Source organism: Terrapene carolina, unplaced genomic scaffold (assembly GCF_002925995.2).
Source record: "Terrapene carolina triunguis isolate 2854851 unplaced genomic scaffold, T_m_triunguis-2.0 Scaffold96, whole genome shotgun sequence".
Lineage (NCBI taxonomy): Eukaryota > Metazoa > Chordata > Testudines > Emydidae > Terrapene > Terrapene triunguis.
Window position 1 is genome coordinate 22742782 of NW_020664447.1, and position 21124 is coordinate 22763905.

The 21124-nt window shown below is 46.8% G+C and overlaps 1 protein-coding gene across 1 annotated transcript in view; it reads left to right on the forward strand.

Annotated features, from left to right (window-relative positions):
• The window catches only part of TRIM44 (tripartite motif containing 44), a 98852-nt gene that overhangs the window by 20660 nt on the left and 57068 nt on the right, over positions 1-21124 (forward strand). The window contains exon 3 of the mRNA XM_026651479.2: positions 17386-17625. Within this exon, the coding sequence (XP_026507264.1) occupies positions 17386-17625 (240 nt within the window). The remainder of the gene's footprint in view (positions 1-17385; positions 17626-21124) is intronic.

A 21124-nucleotide genomic window follows, 5' to 3' on the forward strand; every position in this document is an offset into this window, starting at 1 on the left:
GACTTATGTATAGGGTTGCCAATTTTGTAATATATAAAAACTGGACACTCCTCCTCATCCCCCTGAGGCTCTGCCCCGCCCCTTCCTCCTGAGTTCCCACCCTCTGTTTGCTCCTTTTTTCCCCTACCCCTGTTGCTCACTGCTCTTCCCCACCCCACGTAGGTCAGGAGGGACTTGCCTGCAGAGCCAGAGCTGGGAGCTGCAGCTGCCCGATGCAGGTAGGAGGTGGCCCCAGCTGAGTGGGGGCTGGCGTGGGTAATGACTAGGTGCCTCCCCCGCCTGCTGTAACTGGACTTTGGGTGTCCAGTCAGTAGATCTGACTGGACACCATCAGGTCCCCCTTTCGACCAGACTTTCCAGTCGAAAACAGGACACCTGGCCACCTTAGGTCCTTGTAAAACTCACATCCATGCCCTTTGGGCCTGTTCACCTAAGCTGTATGGCTCAGGTCTCATGGTCTACACTACTATTCTGTGCTGGGGGGCTGTGCATGTACGTATTCTCTACACCAGTGTTTCCCAAACTTGGGACGCCGCTTGTGTAGGGAAAGCCCCTGGCGGGCCGGGCTGGTTTGTTTACCTGCCGCGTCCCAGGTCCGGCCGATCGCGGCTCCCACTAGCCCCGGTTCGCTGCTCCAGGCCAATGGGAGCTGCTGGAAGCGGCACGGGCCGGCGCTGCTTCCAGCAGCTCCCATTGGCCTGGAGCAGCGAACCGCAGCCAGTGGGAGCCGCGATCGGCCGGACCTGGGACGCGGCAGGTAAACAAACCAGCCCGGCCCGCCAGGGGCTTTCCCTACACAAGCGGCGTCCCAAATTTGGGAAACACTGCTCTACACTGTCGAAAAAAGCATGCAGTATAGACATACCCTTAGGCTTTGTACCTCTGTTTCCCCAGGCTCACCCCTGTTGCAGTGCTGGCATACAAAGAAAGCATGGTTATTGTATTCGTCCTCCCAGCAGTCTTGTGATTGCTCCTGCAATCGCTCTGTTCAAGGTCTTCTGTAATCCAGATTATTATATTGCAGGTTCTGTAACTTTTATGTATGAGTTTTCTGTGTTTATAAGGTGTAACGTATGCAGTCTTAGAGCATTTCTTGTTTAAATACAGAATGTATTAGAGTACATACATTAGTGGATTGCACACTTCATTACTTCTGTTGGCTGAGCTCATTGCATTTCTCCTCTCCCCCACCCCCCCCAAGCTTCCTGTTTGCCACTCCAATGCTGGGGCTCTGTGCATCCCCTCCTCCATTATTTCTTTTCTTTCTGTCTGATAAGTCATTCATTGTGTCAATATTTACAACTGGTTTGATATATAGAAAATTGCAGAGCTGATTGAAGAAGCTGTTGAGCCTGCTGACCAGATGCCAGGCGTTCCGTGTGTCCCCCATTTCTCCCTTCTGGTTTTCTGATTTTCACCAAATCAACAGGGTTCTTGATACTTAGAGCATTCCCTGAAATTTTGTAATTTGATGGGAGGCAGTGTTCAAAAGTTACTATGTTACACTGACTTTGATGGCATCTGTTTGTAAGGCCTCTTTTCTCCCTCCCCTACCCACCGTCTCAATGTAATTTTGTTTTGGCCAAGTAATGTTGGACTCACAGGACACAGTACCTCAGCTGGCAGCAGGAGAGAGGAGTTATCTTGGGGGTGGGAAATGGGTTGCTGCGTCTACTCTAGGGAGCACTTGTGATGAGCGTGACCCAGCTCTCTTTCTTCCTGCCCCAGGTGGTACCTCCGGGGAAGGGTATGGGGCCATGTGCTGGGTTTGTTGGGTGGGGGCAGGGGGTCGGGAGCCATCCAGGCTCTTTGCCCTCTTGCCCATTCCAACAACTCCCAGGCATTCTCACTGGTGCAGCATACTACTGATTTGGTGGCAGGGTGGGCATGGCTCGTTAGAATGTGTGGTCAATTATTACTTGAGCATTCTGCCACCATATTCCTGAGGAACACCAGCAAGAGAAGGGAAATGATGATTGTTAGCCTGGAAAACCCACTGGCCTTTCAAAGGACAAAGAAAAGGCACTTCTCTAGCCAGAGGGCTTTCCTGTAGCTGCATTTCAAAGGCCTGCTGCAAACATGGAGGTGTCAGAGTGTCTCTAACAAGTTCCCAGAATAAAAGATTCTTGCAAGTGTTAGGCAAATTAAATATAGGAGTCACTGTCAGCTCCCCCTACAGTTTTTATGTGCTGTTGAGGCGCATTAATTTTACAAAATACCCACTGTTTTATACATTGAAATGGCAACTTACAGAATTTATATTTTGAAAATTCAAAACTCCAAGGCCCGATGGCTGCTCTGACAAAGCCCTACGTCAGAGAGCTGTGCTGGGAACTGTAGGATACGTACTCTCAACTGACTGGCAATACAGTGATAGGAGTGCTATGTGGGGACTGAACTTGTTTTACACAAAGCATGATGATTAATGTGGCTACCTGGAACTGTTGAAAGTTACAGTGGTTCAGCTGAGCCCTTGTGTGTCCAGTGTAGATGAGGATCTGTCAGGTTATGGCCGCTTCTCTTTAATGTAGTGGATACATTGGAGAAACCAAAAAAAAGGAACGTTATATTTACAATCAAATTACAAACCTGCTCACTAGGCAAAGTTACTCCCCCTTGCCGCCTTTCTCATTCCCATCTCCAATGTACCAACAGATGATGCTTTAACAAGAGCTGACTGACCAACAGATGTCCAGTGTCTGCCATGTAGTCTGGGGGAGCAGTGGAACCTGGGTGGGCCCTGTGCTGCCAGTTCCCATCTTTGGTTCTGCCCTAATATAGAGAGAGAACCTGGTTTAGAAATTATGTGGGGGTTGCAGACTTATTTGAGACATGGCGCTTATGTTAGTCACGTGTTTTTGTTTCATTTTTTGAAAGAACGCTGTGCAGGGAGTGTTTTTGACATGCAGATCCAGCCATCTAATTAAACTCAAAATGTCAACAAAATCCATCATTTCTATGGCAAATCAGAGCCCTGGAAGCCAGCAGGATAAATCTGTCAAGAACAAATGAAGACATTTTCACTTCATGCTTATGAACTTCAAACCCCTAGTGTGCTGGTGCTACTGTGCCTGCTCTCTGTGTTGGCTGGGACAGGACAGATTCTCACATAAGTGCCATCTTCTCTCACTTTTTTGATATATTTTTTTTTCTTTTCTTTTCAGAACAGTGACCATTCAAATGAGCATCTGAGGTGGTACTCTTGCCTTGATTTTTATTATTAGATCTGTAGTTTCAATTCCACTTTCATTTCAGTCCTTTCCTCATAAGGTGAGGCACAGAATGGCTTCCTTTATACCTGGCAGGTAGTCTGGCTAATAGGCTGAATGCTTCAGAAGCAAGTGAGCCATTTCAGCTTTCTATTTGTGCTGCTTTCTGCCCTTGACCCTTGCAAGTTTTTGCCGGAGAATGCCCTGTGAGTGTTTTCAAGGAGTACTTCCAGCACAGGTTTCCATCATTATCTAATAGTGTCGATTAAAGGGGGAAATGTATCACGTCTTGCTACTTGCTGATAACAGCCCTGCCAGCAGGTCTGGGATTAACTGTCAGAGGCTCACAGAATGATACCTATAAAGCTTCTGTGTTTTGTGTGTGTGATTAATTCCATCTCCCCCCCCCCCTTCTCATTTTTAACTGTTATAGGTGGGGCTGGTAGCACTGCCTACTATAAAGGTTGCCTGGGACTTTCTATTATAAGACCCTGTTTTCAGTTGGTTATAACTGTAGCCAACTTTAACTGGTCTCACTGAAATTTTCCATACCAAGTGTCCATCTCAGACTGGATTTGTTTGGAACTTTTCAGCCAAAACAGTTCTGCCATTTTTAAGAGTGAGGTTAAGGAGGGAAAAAGTTGTTTTGCAATGTTTTTTAGAAAAATAAAATGGTGGTAACCGTTTCCTTGAGAAGCTCTAGCATGCTGGTACTTTGATGCAGAGACTTGAAATTTGACAGGGTGGTGTCCTCTGTGTCAGGATTGTGCCTTTTGCTTGTTGCTCCAGTTTAGAATAAGACCAGGGACTGGACCTGAGAGCAGGGAACCGTTTTTTTCCTGACCTGCACCTCTTCCCCTGTAAACCCCTCCCTCCCCCCAGGCCCATACAGCGTGGAGGAAGAAACTGCCTGATTTGAGTACAGAGGGGACAAGAACTGGACTGGGGGAGGAGGGGAAGAGTAGATTGGGACAAGGGGGCTAGTGGGATTGGATTGGAGGGAATGACTGGGAGTTATGCTTGAGAAACAGAGACCGGGAACTAGGGGGGTGGGGGGAGTGGGACTGGCTGACTGGGATGGGGGAGGAGAGGTAGTGGGTGTGAGCCAACGAGGGAAATGGTTGGGGAGACTGGGAGCCAGTTGGTAGTGGTGGTGGTGGTGGGGGGGGGAGATATTGAGATGCTAATGGGAGGAAGGAGACTGGGAACCAGGGGGGAAGAATGGACCTAGAAGGGGAGTGGTGACGGATGTTGTGGAGCAGGGGTGCGGGGCTAGAATTGGGACTAGCTAGGCCAATAGATCAGTGGGTTTCAAACTTTTTTACTGGTGACCCCTTTCACACTGCAAGCCTCTGTGTGCGACCCCCTCCCCCCAATAAATTAAACACACTTTTTAATATATTTAACACCACTATAAATGCTGGAGGCAAGCGGGGTTTGGGGTTCAGGTTGACAGCTTGCGACCCCCACCCCCATGTAATAACCTCGCAACTCCCTTAGGGGTCCTGACCCCCAGTTTGAGAACTCCTGCAATAGATCATACAAGGAGCTGGGGATGTGGTAGGAGGAGGGAGAATGAGATTCTATGAGAAGGGGAAGGAAAACTGGGATTGGGAGCCAATGGAAGGGGCTGGGAATCCAGGGAGAGAATGACTGGAGGGTGAGTGGGGAGAGGAAGGTAGAGACGGATCAGAGAAGGAGCTAGGATGGGGAAACTAGGACTGGCTGTGCTAGAATGTGACTGGGATGAGAAGCCTTAGGAGTAGAGACTGGGACAGGGTAGGCAAGGAAAATAGGACTGGAGTGAAGAAGTGACAGGACTGGGACAGGAATAGGCTGTAGAGGATGTGGCCGAAGAGGTTCAAGCTTGGGTGGGTGGGGGAATGCTCCAAGCGGTTTGTGTACACCAGGGATCAGCAACCTTTCAGAAGTGGTGTGCCGAGTCTTCATTTATTCACTCTAATTTAAGGTTTCGCGTGCCAGTAATACATTTTAACGTTTTTAGAAGGTCTCTTTCTATAAGTCTATAATATATAACTACACTATTGTTGTATATAAAGTAAATAAGGTTTTTAAAATATTTAAGAAGCTTCATTTAAAATTAAATTAAAATGCAGAGCCCCCCGGACTGGTGGCCAGGACCATTCCTCCTGCAGTCAGCATATATCTGTGAAACCTCATCCTTCTCTAATCAGTACTGGTCCTTATAGAGGATGACAACCTACTATTGCTATAATTTACTCCATTTGCTCATGTGGGAGTGATGTGAGCAGTGGATCTAAAGGTTCCAACTCTTCTAATGACCCACATGGCTTTCAATATGATTCCACATTATGGAATTTGTTTTTTCAGTTTCCTCTGCTTTAAAAAAAAAAAAAAAAAATTACACAAAAATAGGTTCAAAGAGCATTAAGCTTGCAAAGTCAAGCATTTGATATTTAGGAAATGCCAGAATTAAGGTTGCTTAGTGCAACCTTAATTCAGCCCCCTTGTGTATAGGCATTAGGATATAGTTTTTAATTAAATGATCACAAACTATATTTCCAGAGGCCCAGCTTCATTCAGTGCACATGATGGAGCCGCTTTGGGGGAGTGATGAGGATTGTATAGTAAAGGAGGCTGTAGTCTGTAGGGCCCCCCTGCTTTGTTGTTGCAGAAGCCGGTAGGTGTATGGTGAATGAGGCAGGGGACTGCAGGAATAAAAAGGAGAGTCTCATGGTTTAGGCAGTTGAATGCTGTCCTAGAGAACTGGATTCTGTTCCTGTCAAGCAACCTTGGGGGCAGACTGTTAAGAAGCAGGGCATAAATCCCAGATTGGCGGTGAGCTCTATACTTAGAGTTCACCAACCAGTTATCAATTATGAACACCTCAAGCACTATAACAGCCTAAACATGGTGTCATAGACAGTCCTCTTGATTGCGCCAATCTATCTTGTCACCTAGGCAAGTCTACTTTTGTGATAGATGGTCACTTACACCATGAATCACAGCAGTATTCAGGTTACTTCCAGTCCCAAAGGACCAGTCACTTCCCCCAGGTCAATTGCACTGTAGATCTCACACAAAACAACACTTGTCACCAATCCTATAATAAACTATATATAGATTTATTAATAGGAAAAGGAAATAAGTTATTTACAAGGTTATAGCAGGTAAACATATATACACAAATGTTATACTCTTAAATTTTCAAAAGGTGAAAGAAGCTTCTATAATGAGCATGCTCTGTTGTCTTAAAGGGCTAACCCAGGCTAAGCAGCTGGTGCGTCCTTACTTTGTCCTACTTTTCCCCCATAGTCCAAGTAGCAATGAGAAGCAGTTCCTCCTTATTAGAGGTTTTTATTCTATTTCCCCCTTCTGCTTTGAGCTGCAAACGCAGCTGATGGCAGGAATTCACTTGCAAGAATTCACTTGATGGTTCTGCCCCGACTTCATTGGGGCAGAACCAGGAAGAGAGAAAACAACAAAGTCTTTTGTCCTCTTTAATGTTCCACTTCAGTCCGTCTGGTGTCCAGGGGCCTTCCTTGTCAGGCAGGTCATAACACTTTCTGTTGGAGACCAGCATTTCACACTAGTTAATGTCTCTCTCCTGTCTGGTGATTTACACAGTTACAAAGGCTTAAAATGCCAATGCTCAAATATTACTTTACCATATGGGATACAGATCTTATCAGTGAGATTAATGCCTGCAGCAACTCACAAGAATTCAGTAAAGTCTAAACACATTCTTATAATTCTAAGACCTGTTTTAACAATGCTAACACAGAGATGAGCCAGACTGATTACTGACAAATACATGGCTGAATTCAACTGGGCTCAACGGGTAGTGATCAATGGCTCCATGTCTAGTTGGCAGCCGGTTTCAAGCGGAGTGCCCCAAGGGTCGGTCCTGGGGCCGGTTTTGTTTAATATCTTTATTAATGATCTGGAGGATGGAGTGGACTGCACTCTCAGCAAGTTTGCCGATGACACTAAACTAGGAGGCGTGGTAGATACACTAGAGGGTAGGGATCGGATACAGAGGGACCTAGACAAATTAGAGGATTGGGCCAAAAAAAACCTGATGAGGTTCAACAAGGATAAGTGCAGAGTCCTGCACTTAGGACGGAAGAATCCTATGCACTGCTACAGACTAGGGACCGAATGGCTAGGTAGCAGTTCTGCAGAAAAGGACCTAGGGGTCACAGTGGACGAGAAGCTGGATATGAGTCAACAGTGTGCTCTTGTTGCCAAGAAGGCTAACGGCATTTTGGGCTTTATAAGTAGGGGCATTGCCAGCAGATCGAGGGATGTGATCGTTTCCCTTTATTCGACATTTGGTGAGGCCTCATCTGGAATACTGTGTCCAGTTTTGGGCCCCACCCTACAAGAAGAATGTGGAAAAATTGGAAAGAGTCCAGCGGAGGGCAACAAAAATGATTAGGGGTCTGGAGCACATGACTTATGAGGAGAGGCTGAGGGAACTGGGATTGTTTAGTCTCCAGAAGAGAAGAATGAGGGGGGATTTGATAGCAGCCTTCAACTACCTGAAGGGGGGTTCCAAAGAGGATGGAGCTTGGCTGTTCTCAGTGGTGGCAGATGACAGAACAAGGAGCAATGGTCTCAAGTTGCAGTGGGGGAGGTCCAGGTTGGATATTAGGAAACACTATTTCACTAGGAGGGTGGTGAAGCACTGGAATGCGTTACCTAGGGAGGTGGTGGAGTCTCCTTCCTTGGAGGTTTTTAAGGCCCGGCTTGACAAAGCCCTGGCTGGGATGATTTAGTTGGGAATTGGTCCTGCTTTGAGCAGGGGGTTGGACTAGATGACCTCTTGAGGTCCCTTCCAACCCTGATATTCTATGATTCTATGATTCATGGGGACTTTGAAATGAGCTGGCACCTGGTTTGCCAGTGTCACAATCCCTGCCTCTGCCACAGAGTTCTTATGTGATGTTGGGCAAGTCACTTAAACCAGATTTTTCACAAGTGGCCACTAATTGTGTGTTCCTCAGTTTCTGGGTGCCTGATTTGTGACCCTGGTGTATAATCTGCAGGAGTCTTGAGCACTCACAGTTGCAAGTGAAGTCAGTGGGAGCTGTGCTTTGAACATATAAAATGCTATATGAGGCAATATACTCTGAAAAAAACAGGTCCTAGTTGTCTCAGATTGGGCATCCCTTATTAGTAGATTATCCTGACCTACGTGTTCTGTGCCTCAGTTTCCCCTTGTGAGATAATACTGCCTCATCTCAGATGGGTGTTGCCAAGGAGGAAAATTAACAATTCTGTCTTTGGAGCAGGATTTGAATAGTGTGCAGTAAAGTGTGTCAGCTTTGCAAAACGTGTTTCACCAAATCTGAGTTTTTATCAAAAAATAGTTTCAGCCAAAAAACTTCACCCAGGTCTAGATACACAGGCAACCATAATTCTGGCATTTTCAGAAGATATTTAAAGCTGAGGTCCTGCTTGCTTGTGTTCATTAACCGTCCTGTTTGTATCACCAAGGGGGATTAACCTTGGTGTGCTGGCCAAATTCTAACAATGGGAATTTAATTCTCCCTAACTAAACTCCGTCTTCAGTTTCACTTGCACACAGTGCTCTTGTTATGTAGTGATAAAACAGGAGCTGCTGAGTTTGACTTCAGAAGTGACTGCATTTTGGTAGTGGATTAGAGTAATCCTTGACAAGTTTTTAGATTCATCTATGTTTGGAAAGTGCTTTGAGATGAAGGATGCTCTATAAACATAAAGTGATGTAATTTAGTCTAATTATTTTTCAGAAAACTATTGGATTTGAGAAGGTTGTATTTCATCTTAACCTGAAGTAATATTGTAATTGAAACGTTCATCTGTTCTTTTACGCTTCCAAACTGCCCACATGTCTTAGGTCCCCATTTAAACTGTCTTTCATTTGCACCTCAGTTTCCTAAAATCTTGGAGGGACTTTGCTATGGAGTGATGTCTTCCTTTCCAGAACACTTCATAGTACAACTCCTAGGCTAGGTCTGTCAATCTGAACAGGGGGATCTTATCTTACACGTTCTGCTTGGCCCCAGTGTATTTAGAAAAGGAGACCGTAAGATCCGAGTTTTTGTTAAGGTCTGACTGTATTCTCGCTGATGCACAAGGCACAGATGAAGACCATCTCTGTTCTGAGGAGCTACTGAATACCCCTCTGAGGGAAGGTCATGCCCCCTTTGGCTATGAATTTCTTTATTGAATTCAAGTCTGTGTGAGACAAATAAGGAGTCTGATTGCATTACTGCAATGCACTGCTTGTGGGGCAACCTGGGAAGGTAACTCAGACTTCAGCTAGTGAGAGTGTGGCTGCCTGCTTAATGACCAGGGTTTCACATGAAGCATGTTATACCATGTCCGTGCTTTCAGTTGGTCTCCATGGGTAAATCATGGTGTTGGAAAAGAAAACCTTTTTGTAGTTTGAATCCTGGATCTTAGAGATCATCTCCCACTCAGCTTGCCTGTGCTAGGAAAAACTGGATGCCTAATTCACTGCTGGTGGGGACAGTAGTGAGGGCTGGAGTGTAGAAATGCTGCAGGTGCTGTCGCTACTGCATCATCAAACTGTAAGCTATCCACTCTTGTGAACAACAGTGTTGCAATATTGATGCTGAACTATGGGTCCAGTTTTGCCAGTGCAGATGCAGCCTGTTCAGGCTCCAACTTGGCATTTAAGATCAGCTGGCACAGTTGAGCTCACAGCCTTCTGGTTTGTAAGTCTGAGGTCTGGAGGCAGGCTGGTCCCAGAGGAGGGCCATTCACTCTGGAGCTCACTTCTCCTCTTGTTGCACTTGAATCTAAGACTATTTTCCCACAGGGTATGGTCTTGTGGTTAAGGCATTGGACTGAGGTTCCAAAAATCTCGGTTCAGTTCCTTTCTCTGCGAAAGACTTCAGTGCGACTTTGGGTAAAGTCACGTAAGTCCAGATTTTTGAAGTTCTCAGTACCCACAACCTGGGGCCAGATCTTCAAAACTGCTTAACATCCAGAAGCTCCCTTTCAGATCAACTTAGCATTCAACATGCTGAGCTTTCTAAAATCCATCTATTTTGGTGCCTAAACGGGAAATGACCTTTTAATCGCTCTGTGCCTCAGTTCCCCCTTTCTAAAATGAGGAGAATGCTTCCTTTGTCTTGTCTATTTAGATTGTAAGATCTCGGGGGCAGGGATTGTCTGTCTTACTAGGAATTTGTATCATACCTAGTACAGTGAGGTCCCAACCAAATGACTTTGTTCTTTATTATTTTATTACTGTCATCTCAGGAAAAACCTTTTTGGTGTGTGGAAGAAGTGTTTGAGGGTTTTCCCTTTGAGGGTGGAGAACAGGGAGTCCTTTTGGCATTGATTTGGTGCTAGATGTAGATGACCTTAGTGTTCGTACATGCACCTAAAGGCTGAAATGGACGCTTTTCATTATTGGTCTTTTTCCAACTTCTTAAAAAAAGAATAAGGAAAATTTTTCTGTTAAAGCAAAAAGCATATGGAAAAACTGCCATATTCTGAAGGCTCCTGCAAGCCGTCCTATTTAGGAAGTGTGAATTTATGCATTAAGTTGCAGGCCCCTGCTCAGAGGAAACTGAATATTCGTCAGGATTAACAGAACCTTTACATGAGGAGTGTGAAAATGGGTTGTCAGCATAACAAATGTGTTCCTGTTGTTCTCAGTTTTGCGACTCATGCTGTCATCTTAATGTGTCTTTTAAAAAAATGTTTATTATTATTTATTTACTTGTGCTAAGGGCCTTTACAGACAAAGAGCCTGATTCTAAACTCACTTACACGGTTGAAACTTCATTGACATAAGTGGAGTTACTCCCAATTTACATAGTGGTCAGATCAGGTTCTGAAGTATCCTTTCGCTCAAGGGTATGGCTAGGGCCTTTTGAGTCAATGTAGGGAGAGGCTAAGGCCTTGTCTACACTGCCACTTTACAGCGCTGAAACGTTCTCGCTCAGGGGTGTGAAAAAACACACCCCGGAGCAATGCAAGGCCTTGGCTACACTTGCAGATGTACAGCACTGTGAGTTAAACCTGACTTCGTACAGCTGAGTAGGGAAAGTGCTGCAGTCTGTTCACACTGACAGCTGCCCAGCGCACTGTCGTGGCCACATTTGCAGTATTTGCTGTGCCATTGGGAGCGGTGCATTATGGGCAGCTATCCCACAGAGCACCTCTGCCCATTCTGGCGCCGTGGGTTGTGGGAAGGGGGCGTGGGTGCGGGGCATTCTGGATCCTGTCCCAACGCCCCGTGATGCATCGCTTCGCATCCCAGAAATCCCTTTGTTTCCGTCCACCTTTGGCACCATCTTTCAACGGTTTCTGTGCAGCGCGATCTGTCTGCGGGAAATGGAGTCCGAACTGCTGAGGTATATGCTGACTTATCTCACCAGCACGTTACGTTTGGCTGTCGAACTATTCCTTAAGATCCAAAGTGACAGTGAGAGTGAGGAGTCCGACGATGCTATCGAGCCGCGTAACACGTATGACACGAAATTGCTTGTGGCATTCACGGACATGCTCAGCACCGTGGAACGCCGCTTTTGGGCTCGGGAAACAAGCACCGAGTGGTGGGATCACATCATCATGGAAGTCTGGGATGACGAGCAGTGTTTGCAGAACTTTCAGATGAGAAAAGCCACTTTCGTGAGACTGTGTGAGGAGCTCGCCCCCACCCTGCGGCGCAAGGACACGAGATTGAGAGCTGCCCTACCAGTGGCTATTGCAATCTGGAAGCTGGCAACTCCATACAGCTACCGGTCGGTCACAAATCAGTTTGGAGTGGGAAGGTCGACCGTTGGAATCGTGTTGATGCAAGTTTGCAGGGCCATTAACCGCATCCTACTCAGAAGAACCGTGACTCTGGGTAACGTGCAGGACATAGTGGATGGATTTGCACAAATGGGGTTCCCTAACTGTGGAGGGGCGATAGACGGGACGCACATTCCTATTCTGGCACCACCCCACCTAGCATCCGAGTACGTTAATCGGAAGGGGTATTTCTTTATGGTTCTCCAGGCGCTTGTGGATCACCGTGGGCGTTTCATTGACATTAACATAGGCTGGCCCGAAAAGGTGCATGACGCACACATCTTTCAGAACACTTGACTGTTCAGGAAAATGCAGGCCGGGACCTTTTTCCCAGAGCGGAAGATCACGGTAGGGGAAGTTGAAATGCCCATTGTGATCCTTGTAGACCCCGCTTACCTGTTAATGCCATGGTTCATGAAACCCTACACAGGGAGCCTTGACAGCAGCAAGGAACGGTTCAACTACAGGCTGAGCCGGTGCCGAATGACTGTGGAGTGTGCCTTTGGCCGTTTAAAGGGCTGCTGGCGATCTCTGTATGGGAAGCTGGAGTTGGCTGAAAACAGCATCCCCGCGGTTATATCCGCATGCTGTGCCCTCCATAATATTTGTGAAGGGAAGGGTGAAAGCTTCACTCAGGCATGGACCTCCGAGGTTTAACACCTGGAGGCTGAATTTGCACAGCCAGAGAGCAGGGCTATTACAGGGGCCCAGCCCAAAGCTGCAAGGATTAGGGATGCCTTGAGGGAGCAACTTGAGGCTGAAAACCAGCAGTGTTATCTGGTGCCCTGCACGGGAGTGAAGTGCAGTAGTTCCAATCTTTAGGAATCAGTGTTTGCTAAGCAGACAAGCAGACTTGCAGTGCCTGTTTATTTCCTGGGCTAAGGAGTCTTTTACTTTATGCAATAATAAAGAATGTTTTCAAAGCCAAAAAATCCATTTATTGAAAAGAAACAAGGGGGTGGAGTGGGGAACGGTACAATCACAGATTCGCGTATGTCCTGTCTGGTGTGCTGTGCAGTGAGTGCTGCATTTCAGGATAGTTATACTGCATGGTGATGGGGGTTGAGTGCAGAGGGTAAGGGTCGTGGTTTTCAGGGCTGGGTGGTGAAGATACTGGTGTTGGAGGCAGCTGGTGGCGTGAAGAACACGGAAGTTGGGGAAAGTGGGTTGGAGGTGACAGTGGGGCACAACGGAAAGAGTTTTGGGACAAGGGCTGTAGGGGGGGTGGCGTTTGCGGTACTGGTCCTTCTGCATGGCTACGAGCTCCTGGATAGCGTCTGCTTGGCGCTCCAGGATGTTTGAGCCGATCCGTGCTTTGCCGCCGGTGCACTGCGTTTTCCTGGCAGATCCTGTTTTCTCTCTCCCTCCAGTTCTGTGCTTTCTCATTCTCTTTAATAGATTGCCGCATCACTTCTTGCAGCATGTCGTCTTTGCTTTTTTGCGGTCTCTTCCTGAGTCTTTACAGTCTCTGAGCAGGCCATAAGAGGGACGGCTGAGGTCTCAAGGTTGATGCTGCTGTATAGGCAAAATGCAACATTTTAACAGAGGCAGCATTGTTTATACCAGACAGAGTAATGATTCCCCCCCGCACTTAAGGAGTAGAAAACACACAGGGTCTACACAATAGCATAATTTTCCCATCCGAAACAGAGCACACACATCCCACGGGAGCCTCAAAATGGTGAGTAAGGGAGACTGATTGTTTCAGGGCTGCTCTGTCCTCTGGGTTTCTGTGCCTTGGGGAAAGCCAACAGCTGCAGGGGGCACCTACACTGAACACTGTCCCAACATTTTCCATAGGAGTTCGTCCTGGACGATATCTCGCTGCTGAGGGTGACCTGGGAAGCAAGGGAGGGTCTTCTACTGCAATGCGGCTTCCACCCTGGCCCATATGCAGCTTGCCTGTGTGCAGCAATGGTCCCCTCGCGGCACAGTGGCGCGGACACGTTAGCCTGGCTGGGACAAGGACCACGGTGGCTCTCCCGATAAACCTGCGCAAGCGCATTGCACACGTTCTGGATGAGACATTCAAAGAGATTACCGAGGCCGATTACCGCGATGTGATAAACCACATCAATGCACTATTCCGCATGTAGGCATGCATGCCTAACCCTCCTCTCCCAAAGAGCCCGCACCGAAAAAATTCCTTCCCGAAATAAAAACCGCTTACCGGGAACCTGCTCTTCTGTTTGTCCTCCACCAAGTACCGGCCGCTGCAACTGGCTACCTTCCTCCTGGCTCGAGAAGAGCTCCTGGCTGCATGGCTCCAGGGATTCCGGGGTGTCTCCATCCGGCCCACCACCTTCACTTCCGTTTTCCTCCTTCTCCTTCCCCCTCCCCCCCACCCCCAGCTCTGAAGTGTCCATGGTGGTGCTCGGAGTGGAGGTGGGGTTAACCCCAAGTATTGCATCCAGCTCTTTGTAGAATCGGCAGGTCGCCGGGGGGAGCACCCGAGCGGCCGTTTGCGTCGCGGGCTTTGCAGTAGGCACTCCACAGCTCCTTCACTTTAATCCTGCACTGCAGGGCATCCCAGTCATGGCTCCTTTCCATCATGTCCTTTGATACCTTCCCGAAAGTATCGTAATTCCTACAGCTGGAGCGCAGCTGGGACTGTACAGCTTTCTCCCCCCAAACACTGATGAGGTCCAGCAACTCGCCATTGCTCCATGCTGGGGCTCGCTTGGCGCATGGAGGCATGGTCACCTGGAAAGATTCGCTGATAGCACTCCACACCACACTGGGCTGAGCAAACAGGAAGGGGATTTTTTAAATTCCCGGGGAATGTAAAGGGCGGGTCACATGGTTGGTTACCTGAGGCCAGGGCAGTAGAGTTTGAACTGATGACCAGAGTGGCTAGAACAGGCATTGTGGGATACTGCCGAACTGGGATACTGCCGATACTACTTCTGAAGGCCAGTCACAGCGCATTGGGCTGCCACACTGGCGCCGCAGCGCTGCAGCGGCAGCGCAATGCACGCTATTCCTCTCGGGGACGTGGAGTACATGCAGCGCTGCAGCCACGGAGATACAGCGCTGCAAATGCCTTGCCAGTGTGGACGGGGAGTGAGTTACAGCCCTGGGGACGGCTTTACAGCGCTGTAACTCGCAAGTGTAGCCAAGGCCCAAGTTTCAGCGCTGTAAAGTGGCAGTGTAGACCATGCACCAGCGTTGGGAGCTGCGCTCCCAGCGCTGGTAGCTACTCCCCTCATGGGGGTGCTTTAACGTTGGTAGTGAAGACATACCTGTAGACTGCCACTGCCTGGGCTGTATCTGGTCTGTGGATAAAAAGAGGACTTCAACCTCCAGGGCTGTCAGTCAGGGACCTTTCTTCAGAGCTAATTATCTGTATAAATACTAGTCTTGCAAAATTGTGCACTTCCAGGGTGAGCAAATGACTTTTTAAAAAAAATTAGTAAATAAAATCATTAGTCTATTAATCAATAATCATCATGGCAAAGGAAGAACAGTAAATCTAATGCCAGGATTGTATATTTGCAGGACTTCCTTTGCCAGGCTGATAATTATAGTAGAGAGAGAAAATTACTTGAAGTTCATAAACAGAAGGATACTGTGGCAGTGAATGATCTAGTTCCAATTTCTTTACTTAATTGGTGTGGCCCTTCTTTGATATCCATATCTTAGAGGAACTACAGGGAAAACTATGTGCAATGTATCTTCTCTACATCTTCTTTGAAGAGTCCAGTGAACAAAACTGACATGTTCATCCAGTACCACTTGCGCAACTAAGGGCTTATTTGCACATCCAACGCTGCAGTGATGCTGCTGCACCACTGTAGCACTTAGGCTATGTCTACACTAGAGAGCTTACTTTGGTGCAGATGTACTGATGCAGTTGCGTCGCTGTAAGATCTCTCTTGTAGTTGCTCTGTGCTGATGGGAGAGCGTTCTCCTGTAGACCTAAAACTACCCCCAATGAGTGGCAGTGGCAATGTCGGCAGGAGAAGCTTTCCAGCAACATAGTGCTGTGCATACTACTTCTTATGCCGGCATAATTTATGTCGCTTAGGGAAGTAGAATATTCATATCCCTAAGCGACATAAGTTTTGCTGACATAAGTGGTAGTGTAGACATAGCCTTAGTGAAGAGACTACCTACGCCGACAGGAGAGCTTCTCCCTGAGAGGCAGTAGCTATGTCAGCGGGAAAAGCTCTCCCATCGACCTAGCCCTGTCTATACCTGGTGTAACTGCATCACTCAGGGATATGGACTTTCCACACCCCTGAGCAACATAGTTGTACCAGCGTAAGTCTGTAAAACAGACCAAGCCTAAGGGCTGGTCTACACTACGGGGGGGTGGAGAGGATTGATCTAAGTTACGCAACTTCAGCTACGTTAAGAACATAGCTGAAGTCGACGTACTTAGATCTACTCTACCGCGGTGTCTTCACTGTGGTGTGTCGATTCCCCTTGCACTTCTCGTTGAGGTGGAGTACCGGAGTCGACGCTAGAGCGATGAGCGGTCGATTTATCGTGTCTATACTAGACACGATAACTCGACCCCCGCTGGATCGATCGCTGCCTGTCAATCCGGCCCGTAGTGTGGATAAACCCTCAGACAAAGTGCTGTGAAGTGTACTGACGTGGGCAGATAGTTTTGTTGTTAACTGTTGGGTCCTTCACCTTGCTGCAGTAGCAAACCTTTGTTTATCTCAAGTCTGTCTTATGCCAATTTTGAGACCTTCCAAGTTAAAGTAATTTCAATAAAGTAAAATTATTTTAACTGCTTTATCCTAATCTTTGGTAAATGAGATAATGTCCCACTTCCTATCAGGTAATTGATCTTGTCAGGTTTATTAAGTATGTTTAGCTTTGACTCACCACACCTCTGAATCCATCCGTCATTTAGCTTACAGGGATTAATGCAGGACTCTTTGCTGCGCAGAATCTCCTGTTTAAATATAGAGCCAGACCTCTACATTTCATGCCGCCAGGCTGGAAGCGTAGACTTGGGAGCAACGTGAGAGTTAGGGGTATTGAAGGCTGTACAGAAATGTGAGGGAGACTTACGCTGCTGCTGGAGTGACAACAAAAATAGCCTAGCTGTCATCCTTTCTATGTGGGGAACGAACTCCATGTACAGATGGCGATCAGAGATTCACTTGAAGGAGGAGAACGATGACTCCTAATTTGAAGGAATGGGGCTCTTCTGGAAATATTTTGTAATAGACTTTTGTTTTGGGACAAACAGGTGCAGCAATGGAGAAGAGATTCTCAGATGCCTGGAGAGCAGGGACCAGTTCAGTGCTTTGCCTGCTTCCAAACAATCACTGAAGGGGTGATAGCTCAGACACTTGCACTATAAAGCTGTTCTCTAACAAGCAACGTTCTCTCCCATGTGTGTGATCTGCAGGTGACTCGGAGTGAGATGAAACTGTGTGTTCAGCAGGAGTTTGACACTGTACGGCGGCTGGTCTGTGAGGAGGAACGGAAAGCTCTCCACCTAGTGGACCTCCAGGAAGCGGTGGCCACTGCTCATGTGACAGAGGTGCTGGCGGAAATCAACGTCCACATGGCAAAGCTGATGACTGAGATGGCAGAGATCAGAAGGCAGCTGAACACCTTCAATGAGTTAGCCCTGCTCAAGCCTGAGGTAAAAACTAAGAGCAGATAAAATGATTATGGCAGGAGGCAACACAACATTGTGATGGATGCAGGAAAGAAGTCTCCCCTGTTGCATAGTCAACATTAAAGATGCCCACAAATGCCACTAAATGTTTGACGTGATAAGCCAAGATGCATGTAATAGTGCAGGATGAGTTGTGCGGTCATATTGAATACCCACATTCTTTAAGTGGTTAAAGGGGCACAAAGCCAAATGCCTGTAACCACTTAATAGTGGATTTCTAGTATACTGCTGTTGTAATTTTTGAAGTGTGCTATTGCTTCATAAAACATCTAGAGAATGCTTTAACATTCTTGTAAGATGGCTAACAAGTGATGAGCTTCAGGGTTATAATAGCCAGCCAGCCTGCCCTCACCCTCACCACTCCACCCAGGATACCCATTTTTTGCAGGGCAGGACTGTTGTAGATATAATAGTGCATGTGCGTTCCTGGGAAAATGAAACACCTAGGACAGTGATATTCCATCCTTGGTTCTTAAACTACATGTAGATCTCACAGCATCTGTGTCTGATCAGCACTCTTCTCCCCCTACCTGGGTTCTGAGTTTGGGATTGGATAAACAGCCACCCAAAATTCATCTATAGCCAAACTCCTTGCGTGTGCACACCTAACTAAAAAAATAACTGGCATTTCTGCTTCTAGTCCTCATTTGAATCCCGAAGTGCAAAGATGGGGACTGGGGCAGGGCAGGGGGGATTATGGTTGGGAAAGGGGAAGCATATTCAAACACTTCAAATGTGTACAGCTTCAGTTCTAAAAGCCTGTAGTGGGTTTTTTGTTTGCTTTTGTTTTTCCCCAAACCAATTTGCCTCTCCCTTGTCTATCACTTTACCCATCAATTTATGCTTCCTCTGTCTTCAGCACCGTAAAAGCTTCAGAAAACACTAGCTTTTTTGAAGTATTCATTACATGGTGAATGAAATTCCTGTAACTGTTTAGACTATATAATGATATGGTAACTTGATATATGCCTGCTAAGGGAAGCCCATTCTTCACATGTGGGCTCCTAGGTAGGTGTGTACATCAATGTGGAATTATGTTGCTTTTGTTACAGTATCGACCAAAGGCCCCAACCAAGATCAGAACCCCTTTGTGGGAGGCACTGTATGCTTAGTAAGAGAGAGTCCCTGCCCCAAAGAGTTTGTAATCTAATGTTGAATACCTTTATAAGGCCCACATATGGGAATACAGGTTTGCAGTTTAAAGATGTATGGTTTTAATTCACATAAGTTTTCTTTTAATCCTCTTCATAGACAGTGGTTGAAATTCAGCCCTGGTGAAACTGTAGCTACTTCCCTGGAGTTACAGCAGGGATGAATTTAAGAAACTCAGGTTGGAAAGAATCCCAGTAGGTCAAGAACTAAAACTTGAACTTTTTGTGATGCTCTAGGAACAAATTAATTCTGCTCGATATCTTTTGATGCAATTGCACCTGTAATGTAAAGGGAACTGAAGACACTCTGATAGCTGAGTTGAATCAGCAATCTTTCGCTGTTGGTACCACTAGTGCAGGGATTCCCAAACACGGTTCGTGGCTTGTTCAGGGTAAGCCCCTGGCGGGCCCCAAGACACTTTGTTTACCTGAGCGTCCGCAGGTACGGCCACTCACAGCTCCCAGTGGCTGCGGTTTGCTGTTCCCGGCCAATGGGAGCTGCGGGAAGCAGCGCGGGCCGGGCCATCGCTTCCTGCAGCTCCCATTGGCCAGGAACGGTGAACCGCGGCCACTGGGAGTGCAAGCGGCCGTACCTGCGGACACTCAGGTAAACAAAGCGTCTCGGGGCCCGCCATAGGCTTACCCTGAACAAGCCGTGAACCGAGTTTGGGAATCCCTGCACTAGAATCTGTGTTCAGTTGCTATTTTGCAGCTGCTTTCACATTATTCAGTGAACTGCCACCGAAGTGCCTACAGCAGTGGTACCATGAAGAGATTTTTTTTTCTCCAGCAGTGAGAGAAGAGTGTTGCTAAATCGTGACACTAGCCATTTTGACACTGGTACCAAGAGGTTGTGCACTTAAAGTGAAGGTCTTAAAATCAGAATTTTGTATGAGTCTAACTGTTAAGGTGTCTTGGTTTCACCTCTGATGCTTCCTCTGAACCAAGCTTTGAAGAATCTCCACCTAGCACAATGGGGTCCTGGTACATAACTGGAGCATTACTGCAATATAAATAATTGCTTTGCTACCAGTCCCCGTTTACAGATCACTGTCTTGAATTTGAGTCACCACTGGCTTGAACTTTGTGCATTCCAACTGTGCAAAGTGGGTCCAATTCTCAGTTACACTACGGCCCCTTTACACTGCTCTTACAACATAACAAGACTGCTAAATAATGCTGGGATTTAGGGGGGGCTCCCAGCCTGCTATAGCACTGCAATAGCAGGCAGACCCAGCTGGGAAATTGAACTGGGAAATGTGGCTGGAGCAAGTTCTTTTCTGGCTATTCTCTCCTTCCTGGGAGCCAGGGGAAACAGAGTGCACATTAGAAAGGTTAGAGTAACCCTGAGGCTAGTGTAGTTTTTCTGAGGGCCAGACAGAGCTCTGCCAAGCCCAGAACACAGGGAACTCAAAGAAAGCTTGAAGCCCATCTTTGCCCCAAGCACAGTGATTGCAAAGTAGATGTAAGAGTGCTACTGATCTGCTTTGGTAATCTTGTACCTGCTTTGCATTCCTTGGTATAATTGTATATGACTACATCAAGTGCAAGGCAGTGATTGAATCAAGTCTAAAAAACCAAATTCTGTTCTTGGTTACAATTGTACAACCCTAGTGGAGTCAACTGCCTGACCAAGGGCAGAATTTAACCCCCTACTTTAGAAACGATGGAGCAAATCAATCCGTGTTTGGAATCCTTTAACTTCAGTGCCGTTACACCTGAGGTTGAGTTGTCCCACTGTGTGCCGGAAACTGAAATTTGGATTCAGTGATGGAACAGCATGACTTCTGGTAGGGTTGTGAATTAATTTGTGTCTGGAGTCTCTGTGCTTAGTTGTAGAATTCAAAGTGAACAGTCAACTCCTCATTATTCTTTTGTAAATAAATATGGTTTTGTAGAATTTTCAAAATTCCAGTGGAAAGTTGGTGTGGGGGAGGAAATAGGGTGTTTTCTCTAAATGAATAAGCCTGGCCCTGTGGAACTTGCAGCCTAGTGTTGGTACCTGAAAACCTAAAAGTGAAATTGATTAGAAACCCAATTGTGATGTCACTTACACTGAAGTAAATCTGGAGAGCAGAATTAGACCTGACTATAAACAGAAGTGAAGGTCCAAGCTGAGAGAAATGAAAGGAACTAGAGAAATAGCATCAATAAGTAACAAGAAAAGTAAATCAAACTGTTTGGAATTCTTAGTCTAAGGTTAGATTAGTAACCTAGGGAAAAAAACATACTTTTTAAAAGCCTGACTGTGCTTTTAGCCTGACCATGGCCCTTAAACTTTTCTCTGTCTGTGGTTGGAAGGCTGATTAGTA